A 13,155-nucleotide genomic window follows, 5' to 3' on the forward strand; every position below is an offset into this window, starting at 1 on the left:
ACTATAGAAGGTGGCCTATTATCTATTTTTTGTAATTTTGATTAACTGACCATTTAATGCTCCATATTTTAACTGTCCCTTTGCTGCATCACTCTGGCTTATAGGTTGTGTGGATCTGTCTGATCTTTTCCAGTTCTCAGGCAGGTAGTGGAGGGTGGGGTCTGGGTGGAGCTCTAGTTAGCAAAGTAGCTAAACTAGGATGGTGTTGGTGCTCCCTCTCTCCCCCTCTATTTCTCTATGTCTATCTCCAAGGACGGGCTGCCACTCCGACTGGCCAGCACTGTCAGCGTTGCCATGGCAATGTGTGTGTGTGTGTGTGTGTGTGTGTGTGTGTGTGTGTGTGTGTGTGTGTGTGTGTGCGTGTGTGTTTAGAAGGAGACACATACTTAGACACCCCCTGGTTTTCTATCTTGTTGTGTGGAGGTGGAGGAAGGACTGGTTACTTGATTAGAGGACTTTGTCTAGACAAGGCTGGCGTCCTTGTGGCTTTTACTGTTGCTGAAGGAGAGATGTGTCATCAACATCATCTTCTTTTTTGCGCTAGACTTCCTCCACAACGCCCACCCCTTTTCATACTTTGCTCTTTCTCTTTCTCTTTTTCCTCTCTTTGTTTTTTATTTCCTTACCCCTACCTTTTCCCCTAGTTATTTTGCCCTTTTGTCATTTCTCCTCACCGCCTTGCTCTCTTCTTCCTTACCGTCCTTCTCCTCAATAGCTCTACTCCTTCACCCTTGATCACTCCACCCTCCCCTCATCCCTCGCTCCACTTTATTAAGCATATTAATAGTGAGGTGTGTGGAGACAAATGTGCTACTGTCTTTGTCCCCCGCATTAGTCCTTCTGAGTGGAATCCTTTGTCCCTGCTGATCCAGTGTGGGTGGTCAGACTGGGATTCATTATCGTGTTTACGTGTGTGCGTGCATGCACACTAGAGATGAATCAGAGTTTGTCTGTGTGTGTGAATGTGTTTGAGAGAGAGAGAGGGAAAGAAACACCTAGGGTGTGAGAATCAGCATGTGTGTCACATTGCATGCACCTACTGTATGGATCTCATGGCTGCGTATGCGTGTCTTCTTGCTCATTGGGCAGATTGGCGTGTATGCGATAAGAGGAGATGAGGGGAGGGCGTCGCGGCCTTGGCAGGAGATCCTAAGCTCGTCTGATGCCCGTTTGCATCAACGCTGTGTGGCACGCGTCAGCCCGAGACACACGCACTCTGTGACGTGCTGAGATGCTGTGACACTGTGTATGTGAGCGTGTTTGTATCGAAGTCATGGCCCCTGTGGCAAAGCTCACAGTGTAGAACTATATTTATTTTAATTTTTTTGCACTCTTATGCCACTTGATATATGTCCTATTTCGTGAGCCGTAAAAAGACTTGACTGGGGGTAATTGCTCTTGATCGCAAGGCAGGGGAGATTACTAAATGGGTTTTGCTCACCTTCATCACCTCAACACCTTTTCTCATGCTACAGAAATATGTGTGTGTGTGTGTGCTGGTGTCATTTCTCTCCATAGCCACTATGAGTGTGTTGCGTGTCTCTAAATCTACACCTTCATTGCCTTGGGTGATTTTCATAAACACTCACATGATAACTACACTCAAGCCGTCACTCCTGTGGCAATACCAAATGATCACCTATTTGTCAGATGGTCTTCACACATCACTACCATAGGCACACACTTATATTTACATCACTGGAATTGAAATGTGATTCACTACTGCCGTTTTTCGCGTTTCGTTCTTTTCCATTGTCTTTAATTCTTCGGCCACTCCTGTTTGTAAAAATAGATAAAGTTGGATTGAGTCTATCCGAGTCAGGATCAACTGGGTGTTGACATATCATACAATGTGTGGTGTAGCAATTCTAATAATTTGCTTCCTGACCAAGTTGCTGCTTACAAGTTTACAACTAGTTAACAACTAAAATCTAGACTATCGATATCGCTTAATGAGAGAAATCTAATTTTTCAAAAACGTCTAAAAACATGAATGAATGATTGGCGAGAATTTGTGTTATTGAGGAATTTAAAGGTGCTTAACAATGCAACTCTTAAGTGCATTAAATTGCTGTTTGTCTGGAGAGTTGAGGTGTTAATGTTGGGATGTAGGAGAGAGATGTGTCTTGTGGTCTTTAATGGAAAATAATAAGAATGACATACGCTACCAGTATATGTTGCCCCAAATATTAGGGGATTGTTTTAGTTTTTTAGAGGGAGATTGTATTTCAGTGCTGTGGAAATGCTTGCAAAAAGGATCCGTTGGTGCTCATGTCACAATCAGTAGTGAGTGGCGAAGTATCATCGAGTACAGGGCACCTTCTGATACAATGATTGCAGGTTCTCACCACTTCAGCCCCCACCATGTAATTACTTTCAAATGCACAGGCAGTTTCAGCCACCAGCTAGCTGATGACAGGGAACACCACAGGGCATCGCTTGGCAAGACACCGCGCAGCTTTTCCATCCTCACCACCATCACCCTCATCAGTCACTGGCAGAATCCTGTTTGATTTGTTTTTGAAAGCATCTGCATGCCTCACAGGGAATATTTAGTAGTACTGGTTGTTTTGTTTCCATATTCAATTCCCATGTCTTATCGCCCCATGAATCATTCTTTTATTTCATGTCTTCACTTGTGATTTTTGAATAGAACGATTTATGAAGACGGCATGGCTGGGCATTGCTGAATATATTATCATCTGAAGCAAACATATATCAGTTCTCATTTTTAGTTGTTTTAAATGGTGACCACTCAGTGTCTCAACATTTACAAACCTCAAATAGGTCCAACCAGAGTCTTGCAGGTTTGCGAGACCAGACCCAAAAAGCTCAGTACTGTAACCAACCTGTTACCGTTATCAATTCTGGACCTGACCCAACCTGTTAATAAAAGACCCACAACCAAACGTATACCTGTAATTTGTAGACTAAGTGCGTAGTCACACTGCCATTTACTCACTACTGGGATCAAAGTAAATTCGCACAAATTTTTCAGGTCAAGTTCAACTTTTTTGTCACACAAATTTGCACTGTTAAGCAATAGCAAGCTGTCTAAATTATAATAATTGTCCCCGTTAGCTAACAAGCTCAACTGGCAGTTTGCAAATTTGCTAGCTTTGAGATCTTTTCCCCCCACCTATAGTAAGTCTTTATTTCAACTTTTGCAGTAACTGTTTGGTTTGTTACATGTTTCTGACACTCAATCCAGAATTATACCCTTTTTTTGTTTGTTGCATTATTTCATCAATTAAAAAAAGTCTTTATTTAGTGAAAGTACATACAATCCGGAGAACAAAACTACATACTGAGAAAATAGAAAAAAGCTAGAGCTATTGTGACTGACAGGCACTAGCATGTTCCCGACTTGCAAGTCATTAGCTTGTCAGCTCCAGTATTCACAAACTAGCCTTGCGAATCCCTACGTCACCAAGGTGGCCATAGCCGTTAAGATAACGCCTGTAAAGGTGGAAAAAATACTGCAAGCTGGAACATGTTGTTAATTTTGCCTGTTTTTTTTTTTACTTCTTTTACTTCTCGGGCCCACATTTGATTCGATTTTTACCCTTACCTATATGTAGTAATATGTACATGTCTGTACTAGGATTGGGCTTCGAGAACCGGTTCCAACTTGGCATCGTTTAAAAAATTATGATTCCAATGGAATCGTTTCTTTATTGGAATCGTCTGGAATCGTTTGAAAAACTTGGTTTTGAATCCGATCATTGGTTCCAAATTTAACATGAGCAAGTTTTGGTTTCCGTAGCGGCCATCGTACTTCTAGGTGCTTGTTGTGTTGCAGCCATGGAGCACAGTAAGTGGCGCTCTAAAGTGTGGTTAAACAAGCCCGGTGAAACTGTAAATCATCATTGAATCGAAAGACAATGTTCCTCTTATCTGTGAAATAAGCATGTGACCAGTTTCAACTCCACCCCTTAAAGAATTGAAATCGATAAGACCCGGAAATCGAAATGAAGAATCGGCATTGAAATCAGAATTGTAAAAATCTAAATGATGCCCAACCCTAGTCTACATGTACCTGTTACATATGGGTTACGCGTAGGTTACATGTTACACAAGTCCTGCACCATTGCTCAGTGCCAGCTGATTAAAAGTAATTATTCAAAGAAAACCACTGCCAGTGGCTTCCTTCCCTCTGTTCTTCATTTCATCTCCCGTTTTTCTCTGTTCACTCATTATGTTGTTCATCGACATTGCTTTATTATTTATCTTGTAGTGTTTTTCCATCTGTGAAGAAAAACATGTTTACTGACATTCTTTTAGGAATTGGTAATATCCACATTTGTTGCTCTAAGTATACAGACACACAAACACATGCACCCTCCCCTCCAATATCTCTCAGGCCATGGCACCACACCTTACAAATAGAGCTTACTGGTACTTGCGTTGCTGCTGTGAGACTCATTTCTTCCTCTTGTCATGGTGACCTCGAGCAAGCAACAGAAACATTGCCACAGAGATGGATCTGTTTACTATAAACTGCGATTTGTTCCAGTGTTTGGCTGACCTTAGAGGACACGGCCTTGCCACGCCTTTGATATTGTTGCTGAGGGTTAGTGGGGCCTGATCTGCCCATTTGGGGTGTGTCTGCATCCAAATTCCCGTGGGAGACTATAAGGGGTTTGTCAATTTAACACAGGAGAAATGCATAAAACAGACACAGTGAGTAAGGACGCACTCTGCCTCTCAGACATTTATTTTGTCTCTCTTCCTTATCATGTACAGATACAAATCGCCTAACAGCTTGGTCACTAAATTGACTTTCTGCAGTGGCAGCTGGTGGACAAATGAAATACTGAATATGACTTTCCTTGTTAGTTCGCTGTTCAGTATGTGCAGTATGGGGGGGGGGGGGGGGGATACCAATGCTTCCCGTATGTGGTCTTGTTATGCTGAGACTTCTTGTTACTGATCTCACAAAAACCAACAGGACTAATCCATTAAGGGCCATCCTCTGGGAGCTGACAGATGAGGCCTGAACAATTTGTCACCACTTATCATTGGGATGCGCTTTTCTCTACAATACCACGGGGAGCAATTTAAGGCATGGCCTAAACTCTCTTTAACCGACAAAGCATGGTAATAGAGCCTTGGTACAGGAGGTGGTTGTGAGGAGGTGAAGGAGTGAGGAGCCAGAGGGAGCGTGAGAGCCACAGGACAGTGAGCAGAGAAAACGAGGGAGGGTGAGAGGAAAAAAAGAATATTTTTCTAGACTTCATGGCTGGGCATTGCTTATTTACTTCTCCAAACAGACTAGAACACACTGTTCTCTGCTTGTCTCTTCCTGCTGAGTTGTCAATCTAATTCTCTAACTGAGTTAAGAGTAAAGGTGCTTTAAACTAACTCACCATAACTCACTTTTAACCACATAGCTTCTAGGTGTCTGTCACGAATGAGTCTGCCTCAGCAAACCCCGGACCTCCTGGCTGTCCCCTGTCTCGTCCTGATTGTTCTTTGTTGTTTCTTTAATCCAATTGCTATCACAAAGCACACACACACACACACACACACACACACACTATGAGTCATGCACAGCATCAGGTTGACATGCTGCCCACTCTCCCAGGCAGAGCGCTGCCTTTTTTGATCAAACTAGATTGTCGGAGCATTAAGCCAGTAAGAGCTCCTGCAGACAAACAGGTAAACAAAACGCTTACTGTATGTCTGTCCCCAGAGTACCAAGGAGGAGGTTTAGTCTTATTCCAGAAATATGAAATTGAATCATTCTGTTTTTGCCTTCCTCTCCTCTCTCCACTTTCTCCTCTCTTTTACTCACTTTCCACCGCTACGGATTTTGGCCTTTGATTTGAGAGCAAAAAAGTAATGAGAGAGAGAAATGGAAATATCTCATCATAGCGGCTTGAAATCAGTTTCAATATCTGTGGGAAGGCTTCCTCTCAGCCAGGCAATGTCAGTAGCCTAATACTGGCAAATCCGTGTGTGTGTGTGTGTGTGTGTGTGTGTGTGTGTGTGTTTTAGGCTTTTAAGCTGGTTTCTCCTTCAGAATTGCTTTTTCAGATTAAATGGAAACATTTTGACATTTTATGATGTTGTACTTCTGTTCAAATATAACTGTGTGTGTGTGTGTGTGTGTGTGTGTGTGTGTGTGTGTGTGTGTGTGTGTGTGTGTGTGTGTGTGTGTGTGTGTGTGTGTGTGTTCCAGCCACCATCATTTTGAATGAGCTAAATTGGACAGAGGCCTTGGAGGATACTTTCCGAAAAAACAAAGAGGAAGATCCCTCAATCCTCTGGCAAGTGTTTGGCTCTGCCACCGGATTGGCTCGGTACTACCCAGGTGAGCAGCCCAGCAGCCAATGGGGTTACTCCAAACAGCCTTCTGACCTTCCTGTGGCCAGTGATGGGGACATAAAAAATTTGAATCATTGCGTTGCTGTCCACCGACTTAGGGCTGGGAAAGAGCCATGAATCCCTTTTTGGAAAACATATATATAAATATATGGTCATGACCATCTCATACTTTTCTGTTTCAAAAAGATGCACTTTACCACAAAAGTCATGAGTCATGAGAGTTTGCTTTTGAATTGTCCTCTATTACTCAAAGATTGTAATGAAGGAATAGTTCAAACATTATGGGGAATACCATACGCTAAGAGTACATGAAAATATTGATGCCACTAGCATGGCTGTACGCTAAATAACAAGCTGGCAGGGGGCAATTAGCATAGCTTAGCTTAAAGAAGTGGCTGCTGGTCACCAAGTCATAGTTACAGTACTTAACTACCTGTAAAATCCCAAATGGACAATTTTACCTTTCGATTTCTTTATGGATTAAACAGGAGATGCGTGTGTAGAACTATAAAGGTGCCAGTAGGAAAATCTTTGAACTTTGGCGCCAGGCTAGCTTTTCCCCCTGCTTCCAGTATTTATGCTAAGCTAAGCTAATAGCCTCCTGGTTCGGGTTACATACTTAACACACAGAAATCAGAGTGGTATCGATCTTCTCATCTAACTCTCAACAAGAAAGCAAATTAGCTTATAAACTATTATTTTAAGATATATTAAGATATAGGAATATAAGACATAAGACACACATATTCAAGTACCTTAAATCCAAGCCTATGTAATAAACATACTCCCCTTTCCCCATTTTCTTCCTTCTGCCAAATCCCAGCATCCCCTTGGATCGACTCGAGCAATTCAGCCAATAAGATCGACCTCTACGATGTGCGCAGGCGACCGTGGTGAGTGTAGACACTTATAATGGGATGTGCAGTTTTGTCATATCACACATTCATTTGAAAAAAAATTTATTTGCATGTTGAATAAACTGATTACACATTATGGCATCTTTACACAAACACACACACAGTTTAAAACAATCAAATCCAGGTCTCTGACCAAAGCCAAACCCACTCAAACAAAGACATCAGAGCACTATGATGATTAAGCCTCTGCAGATCAAAGGGTACCAACACAAAAGCTTCATTAGTCTCCTAAAAATGATTAAATTATGTCTGAAAAGCCACCAATCCTCTTTTAACCATATTATTAAATTTCATTAGCCTCCAAAATCCCCATCGGCTACTGAACACTCGAGCTCTGAACAAAGACACACAGCAATTTGTTTATTAAAGAAATTGGAGAAGAGAGGTAATTAAAACAGTCAAAGGTCTGATTGATTTCAAATGATAGTGATATTTGTTTACCTGCTCAAAGAGAGATAACAGTGAGGAGACTGCAAAATATACGCTTGTATCACTATTTTATGTGCTGAGGTTTGTGTTATGTAGATTCCTTAAAAATAATTTCTGCATTATAATAATTCCCTTGTGTGTGTGTTTTCCACTACTGTGCATATGTACATGAATGTATGTGCTCAATGTCCACAACCTTTGTGTGTGTCTGTTGTTACTCACCAGGTACATTCAGGGGGCAGCGTCACCCAAGGACATGCTGATCCTGGTGGATGCGTGAGTGATAACCTTATGATTCATCTGTTACAGTCAGATTTGATTTGATTTTGTGCGCCAGAAGTCCCTGATGCTAACTCTCTGACTGTGCTGTGCCCACGGCTGCCTCAGCACTCATGTGACACTGACAAACAAAAAGCAGTCAGTGTATGACATCATCATTTACAGTCCAGTTGTTTCTTCCTGTGATGAGCGATTTATGCCTCAAAAGTTTAGGTTTAAAAGAGCTGTTCATGACATCAGTATGTTCAAAGAGAATTATGGAGCAATATCTGTCACTACAGCATTTCGGTCTTTGATCAGAGGACTACGGATAATTTTTCAGAAACATACAATTTGAAAGTTTTCTGATTTCAGTGTCCATTTCAAAACTGTGAAAATGGGGTTTATTTTTCCGTATTCACCAAGACCAAACAGTTGAAACATCTTAATAAGTAAAATTTGTTTGTGTAGAAGAGGGTAGTTATGGGAAAACTTTAAGGTTAAGGGCAATATTCTACATTTGTATTATTGTTGATACAATCCTCTGAAAAGAGCAAAACCAACAATGAATTGATATTATTAGCAAGTGCTGCCTGTTTTTCCAAAGCCTGATATAGTTTGTTCCTTTTGTCCAATAGATGTCCTTTTTTTGTCAAAAAAAAAATTAAAATGAGATCAATGAGCCACACTGTTGCACTTGGTCACATTTTCCTTCATTACTACTTGATACTGTACTGTACTGTAAATCCTCACTAAAACTAAAACAACAAATGTGTATTAATCTGCAGCTATAAGTAGTCCCAGACAAATACACGTTACTCCTGTTTCAGTAATGTTTGTGAAAAACAACAGTGCCCAGCTATTTTAAGAATTGAAAATTCATTTTTTGGAGGATTTAAATCTTCAGTTGGATCCAAGAATATGTCAGTGTGGTGTATTCATGTTAGCGTCAAAGTGATTTGTCTAAATTCTACTGCTCAGGTGGAGTTTCATTATAAATAACACTCATGGCACAGCACCAGGGCTAAATGACAGCGCAAATGAAAAACCAAATTTGTCCACTTGCAGCTCTTAACACAGCTCTGGTAATTGGCACACAGAGGATTGATGAGGCGATTGAGAGATTTTTCCAGTTTCTGTCCTTTTCTATTCTTATACCTGCAGGAACCAATTAAGTTGTGTATTTATAGATCCATCGGGGCAGGGTTCCCATCTATTTTTAGCAAGAGCAGTACAATATAGAAAATTATTAAATGGGTCTAGTCTTGACAATGCTGAACACTGATATTTTTTATTATTAATCATTTTATGCTAACATTCACAGTGTGAATTTGTGTGCAAGGAATGAGTTGAGAATGTTCAGAAGATTGTGTCGTCCGGTGACTTTCGCGCGCAGAAACTCAAGTGAAGATAATGACCTCTTCTGAAGTCCATCATGTTTTTTTTAATCCTCCGTGCCCTCCTTGGCTACTAGCAACTGCGTAGGGGATGGGTGGGGGCGGTGTGCGATCACGGAAGGCTTGTATCTTATGGATGCACCGACAGTTTTGTTGTCATTACTTAGAATTCCTCATTGGGGCGACAGAAACTACGCAATATAGCTTTTAATAATATTGAATAATGCCGTAAAACACAGACTGTCTTTGTCCCAAACTGCAGGAGCGGCAGCGTTTCGGGTCTCACCCTGAAACTCATCCGAACTTCCGTCAACAAGATGCTGGAGACCCTTTCTGACGATGACTACGTGAACGTGGTCTATGTGAGTATTCACGTAGCTAATACCTAAATTTCATCACCAGTAGAAATAAATGCGGCTTATAATAATATTTTATTTGAAGTGCTGAACTTTCTATGCTTTCAAGTTACAATTACATATTTTTTCGTTTTTTTCATGACGTTCTTATGATTCTGTATGTGTATTGAATTTCCAGTTGCACACATTGTTGAGTGTTAATGTGGACCTATTTGTGGCTTGGCTGTTTGGGTAGCTTTACTCCTGTGGTTTGAGTCATTGGTTTAAACATGGCACTGACCTTTTGAGTGACTTATTGTACTGCACATGGATGGATCTTTACAATGGCTGCAGATGTGCATGGATGCATGCATGCTTGTGTGCTCATTTGTCTGACTCAAAGTACCTGTGTATATATTTATATATACAGTACATGTGTGTGAGTGTGCATGTGTGTTTGTGCAGGGTTATGTATGAGCGACATGTCTCAGGATCTTCAGAGCTGATTCCAAGTATGTGTGCCTAAGCGAGCACATGACACAGCTTGAGCAAACCCTGAAATGCCACAAGACAAGTTTAACAAATGAATGTGTGCTGTATTTATGACTCATACCTTGAATCAACGGCATGTAATGGAAAAGGCCCCAGCCTATTTGAAATTCTGTAGAAATCTCAGCACCAAAGAGGGTAAGGAAATATTCATCTATCATTATTTAAAGCTCCATTGCAGTCTGCATAAGTCAGATTCATGCTTCCTAGCAATATTAGTTGTGTGAAGAAAAATAACACAATTTTAAGTGGTTACAGTGGTTATTTCATTCTGTTGGAGGAATTTGAGAGACGTACTGGAGGCAATCACACTGGGAATGATTTTCACGACTAAAATGTGAAGAGCACCACTCTAACTTGATTTTGAGGAGTAAGAACCACTGCTGGAATCCACCTCGTTATGCTGTTGCTAGGCAACCATCAAACTGCAGCTGTCTGTCACTTAGTGAGCATAGCTTGTATACGTTAGCTAATGTTGTCAGCTAGCCAAAGACCTCACACAACACTTTAATATATATTTTCTGGTGAAACGAGTGAGGAGAATTATTAGAATTGTTTTCCTCGTTTACACTGAATGTATTGGACAAAGGTGAAAATGTTTTAAACCCAAAAGAAGAAAAGAAAGACTTAAAGCAGTAGCCTAATTTAAAATGTTGAAGTGCTTATTCTCTTTCTTGCCAGGAGCTAGATGAGAAAAGATGATTGATACCACTCTTATGTGTGTTTGTCAAATATAAGTCTTGCAGGGTGCCACCTCTAGCTCACCCAGTAAGAGCGTGCGCCCCATGTAGGCTGAGTCCTTTGCAGCGGCCCTGGGTTCGAGTCCGACCTGCGGCCCTTTGCTGTGTGTCATCCCCCATCTCTCTACCCACTGTCACTATCTAATAAAGGGAAGAAAAAAAATTATATATATATAAGCTAACTGGCTTCATATTTACTGTACAGACAAGGGCATGGTATCAATCTTCTCATCGAACTCTCAGCAAGAAAGCAAGTTAGACGTATTTCCAAAAATCTTAAACTATTGCTGCCACTGTCTTGTTTCTTCATTTCTTTTTCGCTCTAGTTCTCTCTGTGCACTTTATCTTATAATAGATCCCACACATAAACACATCCTTTCTTAATGTCACACCACAAACTTACATGTTTATTTTATGTACAAAGTGGGCATGAATCACCAGCGTTTTTTCTTTTTAGAACCATTTGCATAAATTCAGCATACAGTTAGTCTGTCTGGCTGCAAACTCCTCAACTCTCCAACTGTTATTGCCCAATTTGCCCCTTTTTTTTAAAGTTATAAAGTTACTAAGGATGCAAATTAAAAAAATAATCTCACTCCAGTTACTGCATCTTTGGCGCTGGATACATAATGCACTCTACCTGAAATCTCCTTCTTAATCCTTATTTTCCTCCTCTTTGTGCATCGGAGGGAATGTTAAGGATTTCATTTTAAGTTGGTTTTCCAAATGAACCATTAATTACATTTTCTTTCACTTCCCTTAATAAAGTAATGGTTTATGTTTTTGTTTTGAATTTTCAAATCAGCTAAGTGAAAGGGCTTTTGACGTTAATGAAATAAAGCAGCAGTGTAATAAGTAACCTATATTGATGGCATCCAGCTCAGTTTGTAGACCTTCAGAAGCTTTTTGAAGGGACAATCTGTTACAAGCTTTTAAAATAAAATAGTGTAATTAACAGTTTAATGTATTTCTGACTAAATCCCTCACTAAGGCTATATACAGTATATGTCTCCTTTGCCAATGAAGTAGATATATGTGCATCTTTATTTCTTAATAATCCTTTATGCTTTCTTTCTCAATACCAGTATGTTGTGCTGTGAATACCGCAAGGTGTCTCTCACACACATACACACACACACACACACACACACACACACACACACACACACACACACACACACACAGATTTTCAGAGTAATTCTCTTATCTTAATAAATGGAAAGACTGAGATTGTGTTTGTGAATGCACTAAAAAGGTAGAGAACAGTGATAGTTACTATAAACAATTTGAGCTATTTTTTTGTATACACAAGCCTATAAAAATAACATACAGCATGCTGTTCTGCTGAGCTTTTGTCTGAGATATTTTAAGATGTGTATTACAAGTTAGATGAAGTTGTAGCGCACCATGGTTTATATATTTGTTTGTGTGTGTGTGTGTGTGTGTGTGTGTGTGTGTGTGTGTGTATTTTTAGAGGACGAATGTCTTGGCAGTATTTGTCCTGAAACATCAACCAACATGTTGAATAGTTGGAATTGTGAGCTGCAGACTCCTTTGGCATTCTGAAAACATAACCCCATGTGGCTAAAGGAAAAAATGCAACGAGATGACAAATACATTGTGTGAAAGTTTGTCCTTTGCTTGTAGATCCTGGCTTTAGCTTCCTTGTTATCTTATATACTTTACTAAAGTGCTGACTATCTTTTAAAATATGCAATACTGGCAGTCATCGCAACATGACTTGTATTTGCAGCTGTTCTTATTGTACTCAGAGAATACAAAGTGTAAGTCTCTTTCAGGTGCTATCTCCACTATTTTGTCATTTACTGTATATATGACATTTTATTTCTAATGTTATGTAATCTTGAGAAGGATTTTTAGATAATAAGGATGACCTAAAGCAGAAGGTACAATTCAGTCATGCAACCAGCTTTGCAGATCCAAGCGAATGTTAATAAAGAAAAGAAATTGCATGAAATTAGTGGTGAGTATCTGCAGATATTCAACTGTGTGTTGCAAAAAATTATAAAAGCACTGTAAAACCAGAATTTGTCAATGGTGTGTGTGTGTGTGTGTGTGTGTGTGTGTGTGTGTGTGTGTGTGTGTGTGTGTGTGTGTGTGTGTGTGTGTGTGTGTGTGTGTACTATGAGAGTGTGTTATAGCATGCATGCGTGTTTTGCACATGTTGAAGGCTGCAGTC

General features: G+C 40.3%; 1 protein-coding gene across 2 annotated transcripts in view; it reads left to right on the forward strand.

Moving 5' to 3' along the window:
* LOC144537651 (voltage-dependent calcium channel subunit alpha-2/delta-1-like) overlaps positions 1 to 13,155 on the forward strand; it is a 99,760-nt gene that overhangs the window by 51,165 nt on the left and 35,440 nt on the right. For both annotated transcript variants that reach the window (XM_078281432.1, XM_078281431.1), the window contains exons 7-10: positions 6,185 to 6,316; positions 7,154 to 7,223; positions 7,902 to 7,952; positions 9,594 to 9,693. In XM_078281432.1, the coding sequence (XP_078137558.1) occupies positions 6,185 to 6,316; positions 7,154 to 7,223; positions 7,902 to 7,952; positions 9,594 to 9,693 (353 nt within the window). The remainder of the gene's footprint in view (positions 1 to 6,184; positions 6,317 to 7,153; positions 7,224 to 7,901; positions 7,953 to 9,593; positions 9,694 to 13,155) is intronic.

This window comes from Sander vitreus, chromosome 23, assembly GCF_031162955.1.
Source record: "Sander vitreus isolate 19-12246 chromosome 23, sanVit1, whole genome shotgun sequence".
In the NCBI taxonomy this organism is placed as follows: Eukaryota; Metazoa; Chordata; class Actinopteri; order Perciformes; family Percidae; genus Sander; species Sander vitreus.